Here is a 21881-nt window from a genome sequence, read left to right on the forward strand (position 1 = left end):
CCGGGTCTGCGCACGCGCGGCTCTCCAGCCGCAGCTGCCCTCAGGCCTGAGAGCCAGCCCCCCGTCTTACCTATTGCGCATGCGGGAAGCTAAGTAGTCTTTCCCGCGTAGCTGCCGTAGGTTCCCAGAGAGCCAATCAGAGGAGAGGACTTGACAGCAGCCCCGCCCCTCTCGTTTCCCCGGCGGCTGACCTCCGTCTCTGGTGGGAGCTGGGGGACAGGAAGGGGGACGCCGAAGCGCGCGCCGCTGCACGGCCGTCTCCGCCCCCTTCCAAGTAACCAATCGTGACCAAGACGCCGGGCGCGCGCACGCTCCCTCGAGTTTAACGGTCGCGAGAGGCCGAGCGCCAGGCCGAGCGCCCGACCCTGACACCGGCAGTGGGAGCGGCGGCCAGGTAAGTGGCCGCCGGCCTGCGGGGAGCTGCCAGTCGCAAGGGACAGGGGACGCGACGTCGAGGACACCGAGCCAGCGGACCCCTGAGTGTGCTGATGGGTTAGAGCGGGGGAAGACAACAGTCAGGCGACACGACCCCGCCGGAGCCCGCGGGCGTGTGGAGGCTTTCTCCCGGTCCGTACGCCTTTTCTAGACTCTGTGCCCTTGAGTGACACCCGCGCGGCCCAATCGCGAGCGCCTCTTCCCCAGGGGCGGGGGGCTTGAGGGATTTGGCTTTTCTTTTTTTTTTTGACCAGGTTCCTGGGCTTCCTTTGAGAATCAGTAATGTAGTTGTTGCACCGACAGTTTTAACTCCGGCCTCCCTGCTGGCTACAATTTAGGCGAGAACCAGCAGCGGCGGTCTGGCTGTCAGCGCGAAAATGTCAGAATCTGGCCTCAAAACCTGAAATCATCCCTTCTTTTCCCTTCTCGGGTTCCCAACAAAGCAGAACGCCTAGTTAACTTTCATATTCTCAGCAGACCCCGTATCAATCGTTCCCTTTTCCCCCTAACTCCCTTTTTCCTTTTTTGGAACTGGGAGCATCCAAAGCGTCATATTTTGTTTGTGGGAGATACAAAAACGTCTCTGTTCTTATATCCATGTCCGTCAGGTTCTTAAAATTCTGCATTTTATATCTTTTTAAAAAAACTCATTCCCCCCCCCCCCCCCGCATCCCTGTCTCCACCCTCACGCTCTGCTGGGGAGGCATTATCACATTTCAAGATTCATCTGGGTCTCCTGCGTCCGGATTAACTCAACGGGGGAAATAATAGATGGGGTTGCATGCAGATCCATGTCCCCAGAGAGCTTGCGTTTTCCTGGTGGAAGAGCAAGGTGATTTGAATTCAGGTATTTTCGTTGCCAGATGGAAGGTGCGGCCCCTGAGTTTGTCAGTACCCTTTGTCGTTGGTGATGGGCTGAGTCACTGGGGAGAAATCTATTTAGCTAGGTCGGGTTACCCTTGGCCTTCACACCTGCCCCTGAAGGAAACGGTTCCTTTGTGAGCTGATGCTTTCTTTCAACGTTGTGCTTTGTAAAACCAGGCTGTAGAAAGTGGGAACATAGAGGAACCAGAATTATTTTCCTCTATTGCGTCCCCTAAAGCTTCCATCTTGTCAGCAGCATAGGTTTTCTTTTATTCTTTTTTCCCCCTGTTATTCCTTGGCTTGTTTTTTTTTTTTTTTTAAGTACATGAATTCTTTAAAAAGGAGGCAATTGACTTGTTATAGCCAGTTTACCTCTGTACATCTAGCTTCAGTTAAATTTTAGCAGACCTGGCAAATAGTTTATTTTTTCAGAAGTAATTAAAAGTACTCTGTGTATATAGTATATAGTGCAAAATGCATTCCTTCCACCCCCACCTTCAGTGGGGAAACAAGCATTGTTAACAGTTTAACTGGCTGTTTTCAATACCAAGTTAAATAGTAAGTAGTTCCCATTCATCTATTTATGATATAAATCAACAAGCATGCTTGATAGAATGTATTAAAGGAATGAACAAGGCATGTAAGTTTTCCAATTATTACACAGAATTGTGTCTGGAACCTTGCTTATTAAGCACGTAAAGTTTTGAAATGTTACCTGAAAAAATACTAGTTCAGTTCAGTCGCTCAGTCATGTACTACTCTGTTCGACCCCATGGACTGCACCACGCCAGTCTTCCCTGTCCATCACCAGTTCCTGGAGCTTACTCAAACTCATGTCCATCGAGTCAGTGATGCCATCCAACCGTCTCATCCTCGGTTGTCCCCTTCTCCTGCCTTCAACTACTACTGCTACTTCCGTAAATCACTGTTATTGTAGATTTTTTATTGAGATACAAGTCACCATAAAATTTATCCTTTTAAAGTGTACAATTCAGTGATTTTTTTAGTAGAGTCACAGGGTTGTGCATTCATCACCACTGTCTAATTCTAGAACTTTCCATCTCCCCAGAAAGACGCCCTGTGCCCGTTTTGGTCACTCTCATTCTCTCCTCCCAGCTTCTGGCAACCATTTGTCTCCTTTCTTTCTCTATAGATTTGCCTACTCTAGATACTTTGTATAAATGGAAACATATAATAAGGTCTTTTGTTGGGCTTCTTTTACTTGGTGTGTGTGTATTTTTTTATTTTTGGCTGCACCTTGTGCTGCTTGCAGCGTCTTAGTTCCTCCACCAGGGATTGAACCTGGGCCCACGGCAGTGACAGGCCTGAGCCCTAACCCCTGAACCGCCGGATAATTCCCTTTAGCATAATGTTTTAAATGTTTATCCACAGTGTAGCATAATTCCACACTTTATTATTTTCTATGACTGCGAAATATTATATGGATTGTTGTTGTTCAGTCACTAAGCCTTGTCTGACTCTGTGACCCAGTGGACTGCAGCATGCCAGCCTTTTCTGTCCTCCATTATCTCTTGGAGTTTGTTCAGATTCATGTCCATTGAGTCAGTGATGCTGTCTAACCATTTCATCCTCTTGCCGCCCCCTTCTCGTTTTGCTTTCAGTCTTTCCCAGCATCAGGGTCTTTTCCAGTGAATCAGCTCTTCACGTCATATGGATACACCACATTTATTTATCCAGCAGTAGATGGACTTTTGAGTTGTTTCTGAATTTTGGCTATTATGAAAAGTGTTGCTATCCTTAATGTAGATTTCTATAAAAGAATCAAGGTTTCTAAAGTTTTGACAAAGTCTTTTATAATAGTATTTTGTTCCTCATTCATTTTCAGACTCTCCTGGGACCTTTGGATATTTCACTTCTGAATGTCAGCAACTGAAAATGCCTGTAGACGATGAAGCATCTGAAGATGACTCAGATTCAGTTTCTTCAAACAGTGCAAGAACCTGAATTTTCAAATGAGAGCGTGTAGCAATTTCTGTACACTATGGAAGATTTTGACTTGGGGAAACCCTCACAGAAAGCTTCATCTTCTATAGAATCTGATATAAAAAATTCTCCTCATTCTCTTGGACTGAACTTAAATACTAATAGGTAAGAATGGGAATAGATTTTTTAATGTAATGACAAATAAAAATAACTTTATTTGCATAATTTACCAGTTTATCCAAATACTGTCATAATTACTGTTTGCATTTTTAAAACCCCAAAACTGAGATCAGGAACCATTCAAGGACAGTTGTTTAAGAATAATATCAGTACTTTCATGTTCTTCATTTCTTCCAGAGATACTCTTTTATATGGGGAGCGCTGTGAAAAAGAACTTGTTTTGCTAGATGCAGTTCTCTTTACTTTTTTTTTTTTGGTAAATTACAAGCATATCTTTAAAATTTAATTGCCTAAATATTGCTTCTCCATTTTGAAATTAAGAGGAAAAATAATGTTTCATGTTGCAGAAATACCTCACCAATCTTGAAAGTAGCAATTTCAAGACTGAAAAAAAATTGAATACTAGGAAGTTAGCAAAAAAGCAGGCTGAGTTGACAAAATAGATGCTATCAAATGATGCATTTTATGCATTTTCTTTTTAAATTATCCCACGTTTGGTTTGTTTGAATCAGGGCCTGTTTACTCTCATTTTATACATAGTCAGACAAGTTGATTATTTGGTTTCTAAACTTCTTGTTGTTATTCAGTCATTAAGTCATGTCCAGTTCTTTGAGACCCCATGAACTACAGCATGCCAGCTTCAAAATTTGCATTAGCTTACAAACAGCAGAGGCAGAGGCCATTTATCACCTATAAAAAGCAAGTACAGTAAAGCAGAAACATAGCAGTCTGGTGCCTACTGTAAAGGAGCAAACTTGCACACAGTAATAGATCTTGAAGAAATTGTGTATTTTAAATAAATCCCTTAAAAGACTTGTTTATTCTTTGCCCTCCTCAGGAGGAATTTAAGGCAGTTTACAAGAAAATATAAAATGAGAAAGCATAAAGTAGGGTAGAAAGGGAGGAAACAAAAAAAAAGCATGGGATATGGTCCAGAAACACTTGCCATCGTAATCTGTACCTACTTCCTCAGTGCTGGCCACGCTTTTTGTTTCCTGTGTCATCATTTGGCAGCCCTTTTGAAATCCACTTCTAGAAGAAACCCTTTTTAGAACATAGTGTTTGATTTGCCTGGAGGAACTTAAATGTGCCTTTCTAATGAAAATTATGTCACTGAACTGTCTCCCTTTTATTGTGACTGGCAGTTAAATTGGCCAAATTTAAACTTGATTATTATACAACTGTAATTGTGTATTAAACCCTTAATGGATACCATATTATGTTCTTTCCCTTGAATTTTTATTAGTATTTTTCTGATCCTAACTCTTTATTATATTACTGTTATTTTCATTAGTGTCCTCTTTTTCACAAATTGTTTGTAAAAACAAAGCAGAGTATCAATAAAAAAAGAAAAATGACCTTTCAGTGGTTGGAATTTAAATAAATTTTAATGTCCCTAATTATCCCTTGTGTTTTTATAAAGCAAATCTGAAATAAACTCTTCTCAGATTTGGAAAAGCAGTCCTCCTGGGAAAAATTAGTGCTATTTTATACATTGAATAGGCTAAATAAATCCTGAATATCTGCTACTAATTTGCTTGGCACTGCTTTTATTCAAAGACAGTGCAAAGATAAGCACGAGCTTATCATGCCAAATTACGGGGATCCAGTTAACAAGACATGACTGTAATTCTGGGCAGTGGAGAAAGGATCTCCATTACAATAAAGGACTGCTCTTAAAGTGGAGTGAAATACTCCTCTGGAATAATTTAGATCGGAGTCGCTGAGAATCTTCCTTATTATTTAGCATACACTTTTATCTTCTGCTCTATTTTGGAGTATTATCTCCCTTCTGAAGTTCTTTCTGTTTTGTTCTTAAAAATATAATTAAGCGCTATCTGTCTTTTCACTGCTATTTTCCTTTCATAGACAAACTTGTGATCAGATTTTCAGCAAATAAGGTGCTCTTAAGTAGGATTAAGTATCAGTAGTTTTGTACTGTTCTGTTAAATCTTGAACTGCTGAATTATTCAACACTTTGGTAGAATGAAGAAAACCATGTGAATTATTTATGTTTCAACAGAAGTAGTCCCCACCTTAGTACAAATGGGGTATCCTCTTTCTCAGGGAAGACCAGACCATCTGTAATTCAAGGTACAGTTGAAGTCCTCACCTCTTTAATGCAAGAGCTACAAAACAGTGGAAAGACTGATTCGGAACTTTGGAAAAACTGTGAGGTATCTAGTTTTGTTTTATTTTTGGAATTAAAAAAACAATTTCTGTTTATGAATATGCCTCTACTAAACTCTAAATTATTAGCAATTTATATTCTAAAGAGCATGATACTTAAGTTATTGCCAGAATAAAGCGGTCAAGTATATTAATTAAGGAACAATATAGAACAAATGTGAACACGATGATCAAAAGTACATTTTAACAATATATTTACTAATATATGTTAGATATTCTAATTTATATATTGTGAATGTGAACTAAAATACTTTGTTATACTTTGTTAGGTTTTTTGTTAGTTTTTATAAACTAAAATGTCTTTTTTCAGAAAAATGAGAATTGCCAACCAAATTGTTGATATTTGTTACTAATCCTAATCTTTTAAGTAACTTAAACAGAATTGTCATGATTTTGTCAAACATAAATTCACTTTGAAATATTTTGAATGCTCTGTTTATAAATAAGGCTTCTGTTTCATACGTTATTGCATTTAGCTGTGCTTCATTGACTTAAATTGATTATTCAGGTCAAGTGGTTTTTTCTTTTGTCTATAGGTTAAATTTCTATATAAAAATTTAACAGTTGAAAGAATATTTATATGTAAGTTTTGTGTCATGCAGTAATGCCCACGATACACTTTTCCAAGGCTAGAGTTGGTAATGCCTTGTAGAAATGTATAAAACATTATTATTAAATTCTTTATTTAGAGAGCAGTAAATTTTGTTTTAAATGTTAATTATAGTTCTAAGACTATAATTTGTGTTAATTTTCAGAGTGTGGAATAAATAGAATGAAAGATTATCTGGTTTAAGAAATCAGTAATAACTACTTATATTCATTATCCATAATCGTTAGAGTTATAAAAATGACTGTTATGGCAAACTTAAAAGAAAACTGTTTTAACTTTTTATACTTTTTTTTCCACATAGTGATCAGTGTGTGCTAATGCAAAAGACCTATAAAATGTCCTTGTAAAACGATGTAAATAATAATGGAATGTTCTATGAAATGTTTCCCATAGTACTTTAAAAAAAAAATGAGGCAAACTGCCTGAATGTGGCTTGACGTCTGGTAAATTCATTTTTAACTAGAAAGTTTTTTGTGAAATCTTCGAAATCAACATCTTCAATCAGAGTCAGAGTATATTTGTGAATTTAAGACATAGATTATTACATGCCAGGATACCATCTAGCCACTTAAACCTCCTAACATTTGAACTGGTTTCTTTCTACCCTTTCTTCTGTGATCTAACAGATTTTTAAAATTATGTTTTGTATTAATTGACTTTAATTTTCATAATGTAGGCATACAGTTGATTATTCACTGAAGAGCTTTGTAAGCTATTTCGTACTTTGACGGAACATGAAATGCTATTTTGGCCATTTCAGTAAAACTTCTTGAATTTGTTTTGTGTGCTTTTGTAACATATGAAAATAAAGGCCTCTGATGCTTTAGGGTAGTGATTTAGAAAGAATGGGAGGGTAAATATTGTCTAAGTCTTATTCCTGATTCTTCCCTGAATTTCATGTTTATACCTTTCTTTTGGAATAGTAACAGTTGTCTGATTTCTACCAGTTATAAGAAGCTAACGTACATTATTAAAGAACTAAACTTTCTACAGAGCTCTGGAAGAGATCTGGTGATGACCTGATTCTTTAGAATTCTTTCATTAAAACTCTTTGGAATTCTCAAAGTTTATCACTGCTTAAACTTGGGAAGGTTATATATTTTTATTCTATCAGGAAAGAATCTATTAACGCATTTCTGTAGAAATACTTTAAGCTATTCTTTTTGTTTGCTTTTGGCTGCACTGTGTGGCTTGTGGAATCTTAGTTCCCCGACCAGGGATTGATACTGAGTCCACGGCAGTGAAAGCACTGAGTCCTAATCACTCGACCCCCGGGGAATTCCTCTAATGCATTTTAAAGTACTTGCTAATATTTCTATGATTGTAAGAAAATTTTAAAGCATATCATTATCTGTAGCATTTTAACTATTTAGCAGTACTGATTATAATAATAACAATTATCTGATGATTATTGCTTACCTATTTGCCGGGCAGTATATGAGATACTTTCTGTCAGTGGCCCTCAACCTTATTAGACCTGAAGCTCTCTTTTTATAACAGCTTTTAAAATAACACCAACTTATATTGTCCTGAAATGAAATTCACAAACAATATAACCTGCTTATATCTGCTTTAAAAAAAAAGTCAGTGTAATGTCCTGTGATATAAAGGAGTAACAATGCTTATTTATAAGCTAATATGTAAATATATAAATGCTCAGATGTATCTACATTAGAGAACATAATGAAGCGGTCCAGCATTTACCTCTGTGGAGACTCTCCATGAACGCAGCAGCTATCAGCACAGAATGGGACAGCTGCCTTGCATTGATGCACCAGCACTGTAGCTGGTGACGCGATTTTCTGAAACAGCATGTAATTTCTGAGCAAGTACTGAAACATCTTGGTAGTTGCACTCCTGGACAATCTGGTGACTTGAAAACTGTGCAAGATACAATATAAAATAGACATAGGATAGTTCTTTATTGTGGAGACTGTCCTGTGTTTTGTATCCCTGGACCATGCCCCCTAAATGCTAGTGGTGCTCCCATTATCTTTGTGACAACCATGACCTCATAGATTTCAACATATAGTTCTCCCATTGAGATCCTTGCCTTGCAGGCATCAGATTTAAAATTTAGTCCTCACAGCCACAAATAATGTGTTGTTATTGCCATTTTATAAATTAGGAAACTGAGGGCTTCCCTGGTGGCTCAGTGGTAAAGAATCTGCCTGCCAATGCAGGAGACCCAGGTTTGATCCCTGATCTGGGAAGATTCCACATGCCACAGAGCAGCTAAGCCTGTGCTCTGCAACAAGAGAAGCCATTGCAGTAAGAAGCCTGTGCACCTCAGCTAAAGAGTAGCTCCTGCTCGCTGCAACTAGAGAAAAGTCCCTGCACAGCAGCAAAGACCTGGCACATCCCCCACCCCCACTCCAAAAAAATGCATACTGGATTTTAAAGATAGTAAAGGAATGTAAAATATCTCCTTAGTAATTTTTTTTTTTTTAACTAGGAAACTGAAGTATAAAGAAATTAAATTTACTTGTTCAGAATCATACAAGTTGTTGGTGGAAGAGGTGGGAGTCAGAACTACGGGAAAGCCCACAACGTATTTACCGGGTCAGACTAGGGAACCAGACTATAGCAATCCCATGCAGGCTGATAGCATCAGAAAACTGCGTTCACAGGAAAACTTCAGTCAGGTGCCCATATCCTCCAACAACATATAAAATGCAGGTAGTACAAATCACTTTAGTTTGAAATGAATAATAGCCCTTCTTAACAATTAAGCCCACTTAACAGTTAAGTGTATAATGTTATCACTGTATTAATAATATTCTTTAAGTTACTTTATTTAAAATTAAAGGGTAAACAATAAAATCTGTCTCAGAAAAACAAAAATCTCCACTAATTTATAGCCTGAATGAACTCTTCATTTGTATCCTAAATAAGAAGATGATAAGGATGTGATTAATATCTTGTCTCATAAACTATGAAGCCATTATTTTTATTAAGTGGTTATTCTATCATTATTATAGTTAAGCTTTATGTGAATAATAACTGTATCAGATTAAAAATAACACCTAAAGGGCGCAGGGGTATAACTTAAGAAAACTGTTGCTTGATTGTTTCTTTTCTGTTTTCATTAATCTATAAGGTACTTTGTAAGCTGAGAGAGTAAGGGACTTGATTTGCTCTAGTCCTCTTTGTCCTAAAGTCAGTTGATTTAGAATTCTCACTTCCTGTCAGTGCCCTCATATTTCATTTAAGGCTTTCTTTTCCAGTCTTGAGGTTTCCTCCCCTTTACCTTAATACCATTATACAGATTTCAGCTTAATTCTGTTATGTTGTATAAATGGCTTTCACCATTAATGGGGAGGATCACTGGATTGTGTGGTCTATAATACCAAGAAAAGTTCAGCTTGCGGTTGTTTTTTTCCATCGCTGAATCATGTTCAACTCTTTGTGACTCCAAGCATGCCAGGCTTCCCTGTTGTTCACTATCTCCCTGAGCTTGTTCAGACTCACGTCCATTGAGTCAGTGATGCCATCCAACCATTTCATCCTCTGTCGCCTCCTCCTTTTGCCCCCAGTCTTTCCCAGCCTCAGTCTTTTCCATTGAGTCGGCTCTTCACATCAGGTGGCCAGAGTATTGGAGCTTCAGTTTCAGCCTCAGTCCTTCCAGATATTCAGGGTTGATTTCCTTCAGCTTTCAATATCCATTGTTATATGTTTGTTTAGACTATATATCTGAGTACCCACTCTTAACTTGGTCTTGTATCCTAGGTGCTGGAGTGCAGGCAGGGATGGGAGGGAGACTGGTAAACCCAAGTGAACCAATGAGATATTTGCTGATTGTGGTAAATGCTCTGAAGGAACTAAACAGGATGCCAAGAAAGAGTGCCTGTGAGGATGGTTTGGAAAACTTAATTAAGCTGAAATTGCGGGATGGGAAGTAGCCAGCCACGTTGAAAGCTGGGGAGAGAGCTTTCCCGGTAGAGGGTACAGCAAGTGTCAGTACAAGACTTCTGAGGCTAAAGACAGTTTGGGCATGTCCAGGGAACAGAGAGAGGCCAGCGAGGGCAGTGTGTGTCATGAAAGGGACAGAGGGATTTGAGAGGAAGCTGGGAGGTGTGTGCAACCCAGATCACACAGGGCCCTGTAGGGAATAGAATGGAATGGAAATGGAATGGAAAGACACTGGACGGTTCTAAACAAGGAAGCCAGTTGTCGCAGTAGCTACTTTTTGACATTATATATTGTTGCATACTGTTTGTTTATTTTATATTTTGGGCTCCAAAATCACTGCAGATGGTGACCGCAGCCATGAAATTAAGACACTTGCTCCTTGGAAGAAAAGCTATGACCAACCTAAACAGCATATTAACAAGCAGAAACATTACTTTACCAACAAAGGTCCGTCTAGTCAAAACTATGGTTTTCCCAGTAGTCATGTATGGATGTGAGAGTTGGACTGTCAAAGAAAGCTGAGCACCAAAGAATTGGTGCTTTTGAACTGTGGTGTTGGAGAAGGCTCTTGCGAGTCCCTTGGATTGCAAGGAGATCCAACCAGTCCATCCTAAAGATCATCCTAGAGATCAGTCCTGAATATTCATTGGAAGGACTGATGTTGAAGCTGAAACTCCGATACTTTGGGCCACCTGATGTGGAGAACTGACTCATTTGAAAAGACTCTGTTGCTGGGAAAGATTGAAGGCGGGAGGAGAAGGGACCAACAGAGGATGAGATGGTTGGATGGCATCACTGACACAATGGACATGAGTTTGAATAGGCTCTGGGAGTTGGTGATGGACAGGGAAGCCTGGCTCAGTCCATGGGGGTCACAAAGAGTTGGACACGACTGAGCAACTGAACTGACCTGTTAACTGACAGTAGACCAGCCTTTAGTTTGAATTCAGCCTCTAGAGAATTCATACTCCCCTCTTGTGTTTTGGCCTCATCTAGTTACAAGAGCACTAACTACTCTTGGTTGGTCAGGATGGTTCAGGACCTAAAAGGGGCTCTGAAGGGAATCTTAGGCCACTTCCATAGGTTTTCAGAAGTCTTTCTTTTCTTTTCTTTTCTTTTTTAGCTGCTGCAGTGTTTAAAACACTTTAATATCTTACTCTAAAATGTTTGGATTTTTTTAAACTTGAAAAACAAATTAATTTGGGGTCAAATTCTTATAAACCAAACTGTTGTTTTAAGATGTGGGATTCTTTTTCTGGGTCCAAGTTAATGTTTAAGAATACTATTGGCTGTTATGAGGAAAGGAAGAGGGGCTTAAGACAAATTTGAAGCACATCTACCGGCAGTTGTAGATTAATTAGAAAGGCAGCAGATGACATCAAGTTAATCAGATTTACTGAGACCTTCAAGTTTACCCAGACCACAGGTAACATAAAGGGGTGCCCAAGCCTATGTCCTTTTATTTTTGCATTTTTATAACTAATTTTATAGTTTTATAACTAATTTAGCTTATAATTTTTACATTAAAAATACATTTTTAAAACGCCCTTTCCCATTGGAGGAATATTTCTGTGAAATACTAGGTTAAAAAATTATTTTTAACCAAAATATTTTATAATTTAATAGACCAGGTGGTTACAACTATTCAGTTTGGTGGAAAAACATTGCCAAGAGCAGATAGTGGCTCAGCAGGAGCAATTTCACAACCAAATTCAAGTAAGTTGTTCTTTATATTGATTCTTGTTTTACATTGTAAAATTTTTAGAAGAACCAATTAGTTAATTCTTTTTTTTTTTTTTTGAGAAGGAAGGATTAATTACTTGCACCCAAAGCAATGTCTCCCTGAACTGTAAAACTGAGAAAGTTTTAATCTAAGGGCACATGCATATTCATGAGGGGCCTTGAGCAGAGGAGAATTCAGCATAGAATTGGGGCAGAGATCTACAGAGTCCACGCTTTAATAGACTGAAGTCAGGAGGGTCAGCATCATAGTTCCGTCCTCCACCTGGGTAGGGCTTTATTCCTAGTGTCAGGGCTTATTGAAGCTCAGGTTCTTTATGTCTCATTGAAGACAGAACTCAGTGAAAGCTAAGGTAATAGTTAAGTGGATTTACTTAGAGAGGCACACATTCCACAGACAGAATGCGGTCTGTCTCAAAAGGCAAGAGTGGTCCTGGGAGAAACACACTCTACAGGCAGAGTGTGGGGCATCTCAGAAGATGAGAAGCCCGCAGTGAGTTAATTCTTTATATCAGTTTTGCTTATAAATTAAATATAAGGCACAGGTGTCATCTTTAGAGTAGTAGCTCTTATTTTTAAATACAGTATATTTAAGACATTTGTGAAAATGTGATATTTAATATACATTCTTAGCCAAATCTCTCTTTTTTTTTTTCCCCAAATCTCTTTTTTATTTTTAGCATATACAGGAGGAAATAAAAAATTTAGTCAAGTTACAGACTAATAATGCTTCCTGGGCTTCCTATGGTAGAAGTTCTTTAAGCAAACAAAGATCTTCAGAAAGTCAAATGGGTTTTTTTTCTGAAAACGGTGAGAAAAATGAATATGTTATCAGTTATCCCAAGTCTGAAGAGTCTGAAATGCAGCAAGAAGCATCCTTGTCGCAACCAGACTGCAATGTGGATAGTAGCTCAGTGAGCAGTGGGTATGGAACCTTTTGCATCTCAGAACTAAACACCTACAAATCAAAGGACGCTCAAGATTTCATGGAGCACATAGAGGCTTCTGAAGGACATTTTGGAGCACCGGTGGTGCCAGCGGAGCCACTTGGAGATGGTGTGAAAAACCAGAGTTTTTATATACATCCAAATGAAGACTTTTGTGCTTCTTTAAAGGAAGATACTCCCATTTTTCCCAGTGAATTTGAACACAGTTTTCTTGGTGAAAGTAAGATTTCAGAAGTATACAGTGGAAAAACAAACAAGTAAGTTGAATTTCTCCATCACTTGAAGGGAATTTTACTTGTTAAATACATTTATAATAAGCTAAAATGTTTAGTTAATACAGCTCTTTTTAGTTGGAATGAGATGTATTTGAACATACCAGTTTTATCAAATTTTTTCTTTATTGCCTGTGGAAAATTGAAAGTAACAAAGCACACTATATGTTAATAACATCTGACTGCCTTCCCATTGATAATAAGACTATGAAAACTCTTAGGGTGGGAGGCTTGCCAGAAAAATACCTTTTATATTTTGTAGTCAAGAGCCCAGAATAGAAGTCAGGTTCCAGAATCAGTCCTGATTGTACCACTGAGGTGTATCTTGGACAAGTTACTTATTAAGATTTAGTCCCAGTCTCTTAATTTGTAGAAGGAAGGCACTTAACTAGATCTTACATAGTCTGTTTCTTTATAGTTTCTTTCCTTTCTAGAAGATACTTTTAATAGAAAAAGTTTTCTGTATGATAATCTTACACAAAAGTAGATGCTGGCTAGAATTTTCTACTATTACCTGTTAAATTCTTCTCAATATGTATTAAATTCTGTGTTGCTTGACCTTTGGGCTATAATTATTTGTATTATACAGCTTCCCTGATGGCTCAAGCAGTAAAGAATCCACCTGCAATGCAGGAGAGCCAGGTTTGATCCCTGGGTCGTGAAGATCCCCTGGAGAAGGGAATGGCAACCCACTCCAGTATTCTTGCCTAGAGAATCCCATGAACAGAGGAGCCTGGAGGTTTGCAGTCCATGGGGTCACAAAGAGTTGGACATGACTGAGCGACTAATAGTTTTTGTATTTTACTGGAAAAGACTCCTGTTAGATTTTATTCCAGTTAAACTAAAATAAGGAATCAACCATTGGCCTAATTTTTAGGGGAGGTACTTTAAACTTGAAAGAATCTTATCTGTATCTTATATGTAGCTGACCATCATAATACACAGTTATTTAAACTTGACACCCTGCAATTAAAGTTATTTTTATAAACCAAAAATTTCAGTGAGGTTAATTTTTTAAATATTTTTTAGGAATTAACAGTTTGTATCTATTTAAAATGTATAACCTTTAAATGTGTGCATGTGTCATTTTAAAATTCCAGAATAATAGATTAATTCTTATACCTTGCAACTTAACATGTATTTTATTAAAAGAGATTATAGATAGGTGGTGATGACCATGGCTTTCCAGGTGGTGCAATGATGAAGAATCTGCCTGCCAGTGCAGGAGATGGAGGTTGATCCCTGGGTTGGAAAGATTCCCTGTAGTAGGAAATGACAACCCACTCCAGTATTGCCTAAAAAATTCCTTGGACAGAGTAGCCTGATAGGCTACAGCCCATGGGGTTGCAAACAGCTGGACACGACTGAGCACGCGCACATGGTAATGACCTTAGGGAGGCAACTAAGAAAGGAAGGATGGTTTTTTGATTTCTGTAAGGTAATAAATGTGTTTTGGTGCTGAAAAATAGGACGTGCTCAATAAATAATTGACCACGCAGCAGATAGTATTTTAATTGTTTTTCTAAGTCGATGGTGATTATTTGGGGTTATATTTCACTTAGTTTTTTAGGCTAATAAAATTAATTAGTATTATATGAATATGTGTCAGCTAATTATAAAAAAGTTGATCAGAGGTGTCCTTATAACCATGGGGGGGAAAAATCCTTAACATTTTTGTATAAATTATGTACATATAATTAATAAAGTTGATACATTAAGTTCTGTTTTGATAATATTTAAAATACATACTCTAAATGTAAATAGCCCTTTTAAGTCATTATAAATTGTTGTACATTGTAGTTATTTTCTATTTATAGTTTACTCAGGAATAATTTAGGAGAAGGCAGTGGCAGCCCACTCCGGAGGAGCCTGCTAGGCTGCAGTCCATGGGGTCACTAAGAGTCGGACACGACTGAGCAACTTCACTTTCACTTTTCTCTTGCATGCATTGGAGAAGGAAATGGCAACCCACTCCAGTGTTCTTGCCTGGAGAATCCCAGGGACAATGGAGCCTGATGGGCTGCTGTCTATGGGGTCGCACAGAGTCAGACACGACTGAAGTGACTTAGCAGCAGCAGCAGGAATAATTTAGGAGAAGGCAGTGGCACCCCACTCCAGTACTCTGGCCTGGAAAATGCCATGGACGGAGGAGCCTGGTGGGCTGCAGTTCGTAGGGTCGCTAAGAGTCTGACATGACTGAGCGACTTCACTTTCACTTTTCACTTTCATGCATTGGAGGAGGAAATGGCAACCCATTCCAGTGTTTTTGCCTGGAGAATCCCAGGGACGGGGGATTCTGGTGGCTACCGTCTATGGGGTTGCACAGAGACTGAAGCGACTTAGCAGCAGCAGCATTGATTTGCTGAAAATTAAGAGTATAGGACTGAATTAACTGAAATTTTGTCACACACGTTCATGTAATTTAAAACCAAATACTATATGCAAGCATGATCAATTTTATGTTTGTTATATATTAGAAGAGATTTTGTAAGTTCAATGACATTTTAATTCATCCAGGGGACTTTTCAGTAAAAGAAACTTAGGCTGAATTTGTAAGGCAAATAATCACTTAAAATTATGTTCAGTTTTATGTCTCTGAAGTATGTCATCTAATGTAAGGTATTTAACTATAGCAACTCATATCTTGGGTACTCATAAGTCCATCTAAGTAAGTATGTTTTCACTATGGAGATATACTTAGTATTTGTAGGTGCCACTATGGTGGTTTTTGTTCTATCCCATGGCTACAGACTATACATACTGTTAATCACTGCTAGTCAGTCCTTTTCTTCATTTTGCCTTTAATAATAAGATATTGTAAAAATAAATTCATGCAACTCAATAAAAATCTATCCCCTCTCTGCTATTAGAAAAGCAATTTGAAGCATAGTCTCTATCAGTGTTTAGTTTTATTTGAAGACAGCATTTAAAGAGAGGTATTTTGTTTTTTTCTTTTTAAATAGTAAATCGATAACATCATGGGCTCAAAGGCTGAAGCAGAACCAACCAAAGAGAGCACATAAAGAAGAGGGCTACTCAAAATCTATGCAAGGAGATGAGCAAACCAAGAAATCACCAATTGAGAAAGTACGTGATAAGTCACTTGACTCTGGTGTGCTTTAGCTGCGGATAATCAGGATAATTATGTTGTGTTTACCACCTGTTCATTAACATAAATTTTTTTTTTGCCTTTTCTTTTGTATTGTTAATTTGTTCCCTATCTTTTATGGTGTCTCTGAGAATGGGAAACAGTAGTCCAAGTAGTGGTTCTTTAATAGGCCAGAAACCAAAGCTAGTGAGGAATGAAAGTACTAGGAAAAAAAAAAAAAAAGAAACATTTATTTTGTAAATGTCCTAATTCCCTTTGTGCTGCAAATCTTTGCAATTAGCCTGAGAGTAATCTATTATTTTTTGAAAAACCCTCAAGTAATTTTTATTACTATTAAGTTGTAATAAGTAGTAATATATGTGTGAATTCTTTAGATGCCTCTATAAAAACAGTTGAAGCTTGGACAACTTGAATTTATAATCCAAATTGCAAGAGATTAAATGTTTACATTTTATGTGACCCTTTTGCTCATATAGCAGCTGCTTTTGTTAAAGAGTTACGGATACTGAGTAAGTTTTAAATATCTTTAAAGCCCCTTTGGCCTAAATTGTCATTGAATAACATTGTCTAATACATTGAAATCACAAAATCAAGTCTCTCTACAAACTTGATTCCTTTAGAAACAGGTCATGTCTTGATTATTGTGAACAGTCTTTCTGTCATTCTTTGAAAAAGATCTATTAAACAATAGAAATCATAAGAACTCAGCCTCCATAAGGCATTATTTACTTATCTTTTGGTAAATTTTCTTTCTTCAATCCATGATAACTTAGGCTTCTTAATATCAGGTGTTGAACGTAATCAGATTTGTGTTGAGGAGGGAAGTGAAAGTGAAGAAGCTACATGAACCATCAAGCCTCTGGGCCTGGTGCGATATTGGTAGCTCTGTTCTTTTGAACCAGCACAGTATATCCTTGTTTGGTGTAATGGCATAAAAGCATTTGGAGACTGTACTGAAAGTTGCTTTTTTCATTGGAATAGGTTGGCAGAAAAGGAAAATGTTTTCATACATACTAGTTTCTTTTTTGTTTGTTTCAGCGTTAACTGAAATTCAGTGGAGACTTTTTCACTTCTGATAAACTACATATTTGTGGTGTGTATCTCACTGGATTCACTGTCTTTTGCTACTGTGAATCAGTATTTGTTCAATGTAGCCCTGTGGTTCCCAGAATTTGCTGCACGTTGGAGTCATTAGGCAGAGAAGGCAATGGCATCCCACTCCAGTACTCTTGCCTGGAAAATCCCATGGGCAGAGGAGCCTTGGTAGGCTGCAGTCCATGGGGCCGTGAAGAGTCAGACACGACTGAGAGACTTCACTTTCACTTTTCACTTTCGTGCATTGGAGAAGGAAATGGCAACCCACTCCAGTGTTCTCGCCTGTAGAATCCCAGGGACGGGGGAGCCTGGTAGGCTGCCGTCTATGGGGTCGCACAAAGTCGGACACGACTGAAGTGACTTAGCAGCAGAGTCATTAGGAGCTTCCGAAATCTGGGACTGCCCTGGTGGTCCAGTAGCTAAGACTCCGTGCTCCCAATGTAGGGGCCTGGGTTTGATCTCTGATTGGGAAACTAGGTTCCATATGCTGCAACTGGTGCAGCCAAATAAACAAATTTTTAAAAATCTACTTACACCTGGCCACCAGCCCCAGATGGTCTGCCCTCATTGATGTTTTTGTGACCTGTTACCAGGTGGTTTAAAAGCTCCTCCGGTGAGTCTTCTGGGCTGTAAAGCTTGAAACCAGTGAACTGGCCAAGTTTTCTTCCTCCATTCAGTGGAGGATCTGATGAGCAGCCGAAGGATCAGCCGAAGGCACTGTCTGAGAGATGCCGTTTGGGGTTAGGTCTTCCTAGTCTGTTCTGCCTCTGGGGATCTCAGTAGGGCAGAGGGTAAAGCTGTGATGAGGGCATGATGTTCTTTAAACTTTTCCTTTTCTTTGATCATCTCCTAAACAAGTTTCATTTCCCTATTTTTTTAAAGGTGAATTCGATATTTTTGATATTAAATCATTAGGGGAAATCAAGTTTCTTTGGTATGTCTGTTTTAAACAGCTTTCAGGTACTGGGGGTTGGTGAAACAAAGACACCACACCTGACACGTACTTTTTACGTGCCTAATTCTCAAATTCCGTGGATTCACAAAAGTTGGAACTTTGCTCTTTATTTCATCCTTTCTCATGTCTCTCATTGTTTTTTTTCATTTTCAGCCTAAATCCAGGGAATCTTTATGATCAGAATTTTCTTGGGATCCAATTTTCTTCTAATACAATATAGTTTATCTGGGGGTCTAGCTATTCTGAAGCACATCTTGAAATTGGATAGTGTTTAGCGCAGGGGTTTTCTAAAGCTCCAGCCGGTCTTTGTTTCCTTGGTCCTTTGGGACAGACTGGCTGTTACCATTTTCCCAGCTGTGGCCTCCGTGGTGGTTTTTCAGGTGCTTTAGACGGTTACTGATGAAGGTCCTGTGCTAGGCTGAGGCTGGTTTCTTGGGAAGGGCTTTCCTTGCACCATACTTTCCCTTCTCTTTAAAAATGGGCTGTTTTCTTCAGCCGATGCCTTATGGGGTGGACGAGCAGCAGATGATTATGTGAGGTAAGCCCCCTCCAGCCAACGCAGTGTGTGTTGGCTTATCGCTTTAGGATTTGCACCTCAGAACTGGTGCAAAACAAAATATTTCACTGGGAATTTTTCATTTAGTCTTCTGCAGTCAGCTCTTTCTGGTCAGTTAAGTTCGGATATGCAACAGAAATTCGAACAGATAGGAGTTGTAGAAGAGACATTTGATGAAAAAGAGGTTAAAAGTGGTGCCTTAGAAAGCTGTGCATGCATACTCAGTTGTGTCTGACTCCTCGTGACTCCATGGACTCTAACTCACCAGGCTCCTCTGTCCGTGGGAGTCTCTAGGCAAGAATACTGGAGTGGGTTGCCGTGCCCTCCTCCAGGGGATCTTCCAACCCAGGTATCGAACCCTTGTCTCTTATGTCTCCTGCATTGACAGGCAGATTCTTTACCATTGGCTTTACCTGGGAATCTGAGGAGGATAGAAAAAGAAGGCTGAGCAGAGATCCCCTTCTTGGTAGGGAGAATGTCAGCAGCTTTAGCATGCTTTTACTTTGGCAGTGGGTCCACGGGTGCTTGTAAGCAAATAGAGCCATGTACTTATTAACAGGAATTGAAAGTTTGGAGGTGGAACTGATAAGAAAAATTCCAATGAAAATAATCTTTTCACATATCTCTGTTTGGAAACACAGATTTCTTGTGACAATGCCAGATATATGGTAAGGAAATTTTAACTTGGAGTTTTTAATTAGAATTGAGGATAGGTAAGCATTTTTAACCTTTTCTGGTAACCAATTATCTGTATATAAGATATAGTCTACTGTTTAGAGTTCTTGTTCGTTATTTATGTGCAGTTTTCAGAGTTGATTTATTGCAGTCTTACTGATAAAAATGAATTATTACAGCTTTTACGTTAATTTTTGTACTAAATGACTGTAATTCTAGGCACTTGAAATTTCTTTTGGAAATCGATGGCAAATTAGGAATCCGTTTTCATTCTGAACTTTTTAACACCTGCTTCCGGTTTCTTCCAGCTCTACAGAGAATCAAAATAAACGTTTGTAAATTACACAGGAGTAGAAAATCCTTCACTGTTAATTCCTATCATTTTGCAATTATTGGAACCATGGGGAAAGCCAGGCTGACTTTCTTTGTGAACCTCTGAAAGTTTCTCTGTGCCTGGGTTTGACACCTGCCTCATATTCCTTGGGTCAGCAGTTTGTGCCTAGCAATTTTAAACTGTCAACTGATGGCTTTCTTTCTTGATTTGTAGTCTGATTTCGCTGCTGATACACATTCTCGAGCTTTTTACTTCAACAAACCAGATGAGGGTCCAAATTCTTGGATGTCTGATTCAGGAACAGGTATGATACTTGTTTTGTTTTCTGGCCTTACCCCTCGGCACGAGGGATCTTTGTTCCCCAATCAGGGATAGAACCTGTGCCCCCTGCAGTGGAAGCATGGAGTCCTAACCACTGAACCACCTGGGAAGTCCCAATATTTAAATTTTTAAGGAGTTTTTTTCAAAATAGTAATGTGTGCATTTCTCCTAGGGTGATAATCGTGTACAGTATACTAAAGGGGTTCCTAAGACGTATTGTGTGTTGTCTTATGTCTCTGCATCTGTAACTTCCTCACTTGCCTTAATTTGTGCTACAAGTTTTGAAAAGATAAAAGTGTTTTTTTTTTTTACAGTTATTTCAAATGGCTACAAAAATCATCTCAGCGTTTTCTCAGATATCCAAAGTGAATTAAGAAATTCAACTCCCCTGTGAGCCATTCTGTATTCTCCATGGTGAACTTATTTTAGTCTTAATGGTTTTACACACTAACTCCTTTTTCCACCATCCCACATCCAATTCAGGATGAATCAGCTTTGCCTGTGAAAGTTGCCAGACTCTAGCAACTGTCACCACCTCCCTGCTCTCATCTTCACAGAACCTCATCACCTGCCCTCTGGGCTCCCATAAGCCTCCTGACCAGCCTTCCTGCTTTCACCTTGCACCTTCCATCTGTTTTCAACACTGTAGCCATTGCGATCCTTTGTGATGACCAATCTGATCACGTGACTCCTCTGCGTAAACCCTGCGATGGGTCTGCTGTGTGCAGAATAAGAGCCCAGAGTTTGTCCTTATTCCCACAGGCCTACAGACATCTAGCCCTGCTGTTGGACATCAGTGTCTGCTAGTCTCCCCTTTTCTCTGATTTAGCAGGGAGGCTTTTTGCTCAAATATGACAGATGAGTTCTCGTTTTAGGGCTTTTGTTCAGCTGCTTCCTGTATGTGGAATGTTCTCTTCACTCCTTTTGGGGGGAACCTCCCCATACATGGCTAACACGGCCAACCTCAACCATCCTATTCAATAAGAGCATCTGTCCTCCCTTCCACACACACTGCATCCTCCCTTACGCCCAATTTTTAAATTTTACCAGAGGAGAGTGCTCGCCACCTTCTGATATAGTGTATATACTATAGTTTTTTGCCTCCTCCCTGCACCTGGCATAGTAAAATAAGCATTTGAATCGTTAAGTTTTTTACATTGCTCCTGTGTAAGTCTGTACTTTGCATAAAGAAATTGTTGTCTTTTTTAAAAATATATTTATTTTAGGGACTTCCCTGGCCATCCAGCAGTTCAGACTTCACCTTCCAACATAGGGAGTGCAGGTTCGATCCCTGGTCAGGGAGCTAATCACACATGCCTCAATTCCAAAAAACTGAAACATAAAAAATATAACCAATAAAGACTTTAAAAATGGTCCACATAAAAAAAATCTTAAATTTTTATTTTATAGTTCAGTTTAAAATATTTGAATCATTAAGTTAGGACTCCTACATGGCAAGACATTTAAGTGAATTTTTTTCCCTTCTAAATTCAATTTTCTGTATCCAGGTAGCCAAAACCTCCCATATTTAATTTTCTTTAGGTAGAAATAAGTTTTTCTACAAAGCACTATTATTCTTTTTCCTCACCTTTATCTATTCTGTATATTTTTTCACATTAGGACTGACTGACTGGAAACTGGAGGAGAAGGACATGTATCACTCTTTGCCTGAGACTTTAGAGAAGACATTTGCACCAGCCTCCTCCGCAGATATATCACCAAGCCAGGTAATTTAGTAACAT

At 38.8% G+C, this 21881-nt stretch overlaps 1 protein-coding gene across 1 annotated transcript in view; it reads left to right on the forward strand.

Moving 5' to 3' along the window:
• The first annotated feature begins 3301 nt into the window (after positions 1 to 3301).
• The window catches only part of MPHOSPH9 (M-phase phosphoprotein 9), a 52430-nt gene continuing 33850 nt past the window's right edge, over positions 3302 to 21881 (forward strand). The window contains exons 1-7 of the mRNA XM_068990072.1: positions 3302 to 3408; positions 5447 to 5600; positions 11762 to 11851; positions 12556 to 13079; positions 16058 to 16181; positions 20032 to 20122; positions 21760 to 21866. Coding sequence (XP_068846173.1) covers positions 3302 to 3408; positions 5447 to 5600; positions 11762 to 11851; positions 12556 to 13079; positions 16058 to 16181; positions 20032 to 20122; positions 21760 to 21866 — 1197 coding nt within the window. The remainder of the gene's footprint in view (positions 3409 to 5446; positions 5601 to 11761; positions 11852 to 12555; positions 13080 to 16057; positions 16182 to 20031; positions 20123 to 21759; positions 21867 to 21881) is intronic.

The sequence above is a fragment of the Capricornis sumatraensis genome, chromosome 17, assembly GCF_032405125.1.
Source record: "Capricornis sumatraensis isolate serow.1 chromosome 17, serow.2, whole genome shotgun sequence".
Classification (NCBI taxonomy): domain Eukaryota; kingdom Metazoa; phylum Chordata; class Mammalia; order Artiodactyla; family Bovidae; genus Capricornis; species Capricornis sumatraensis.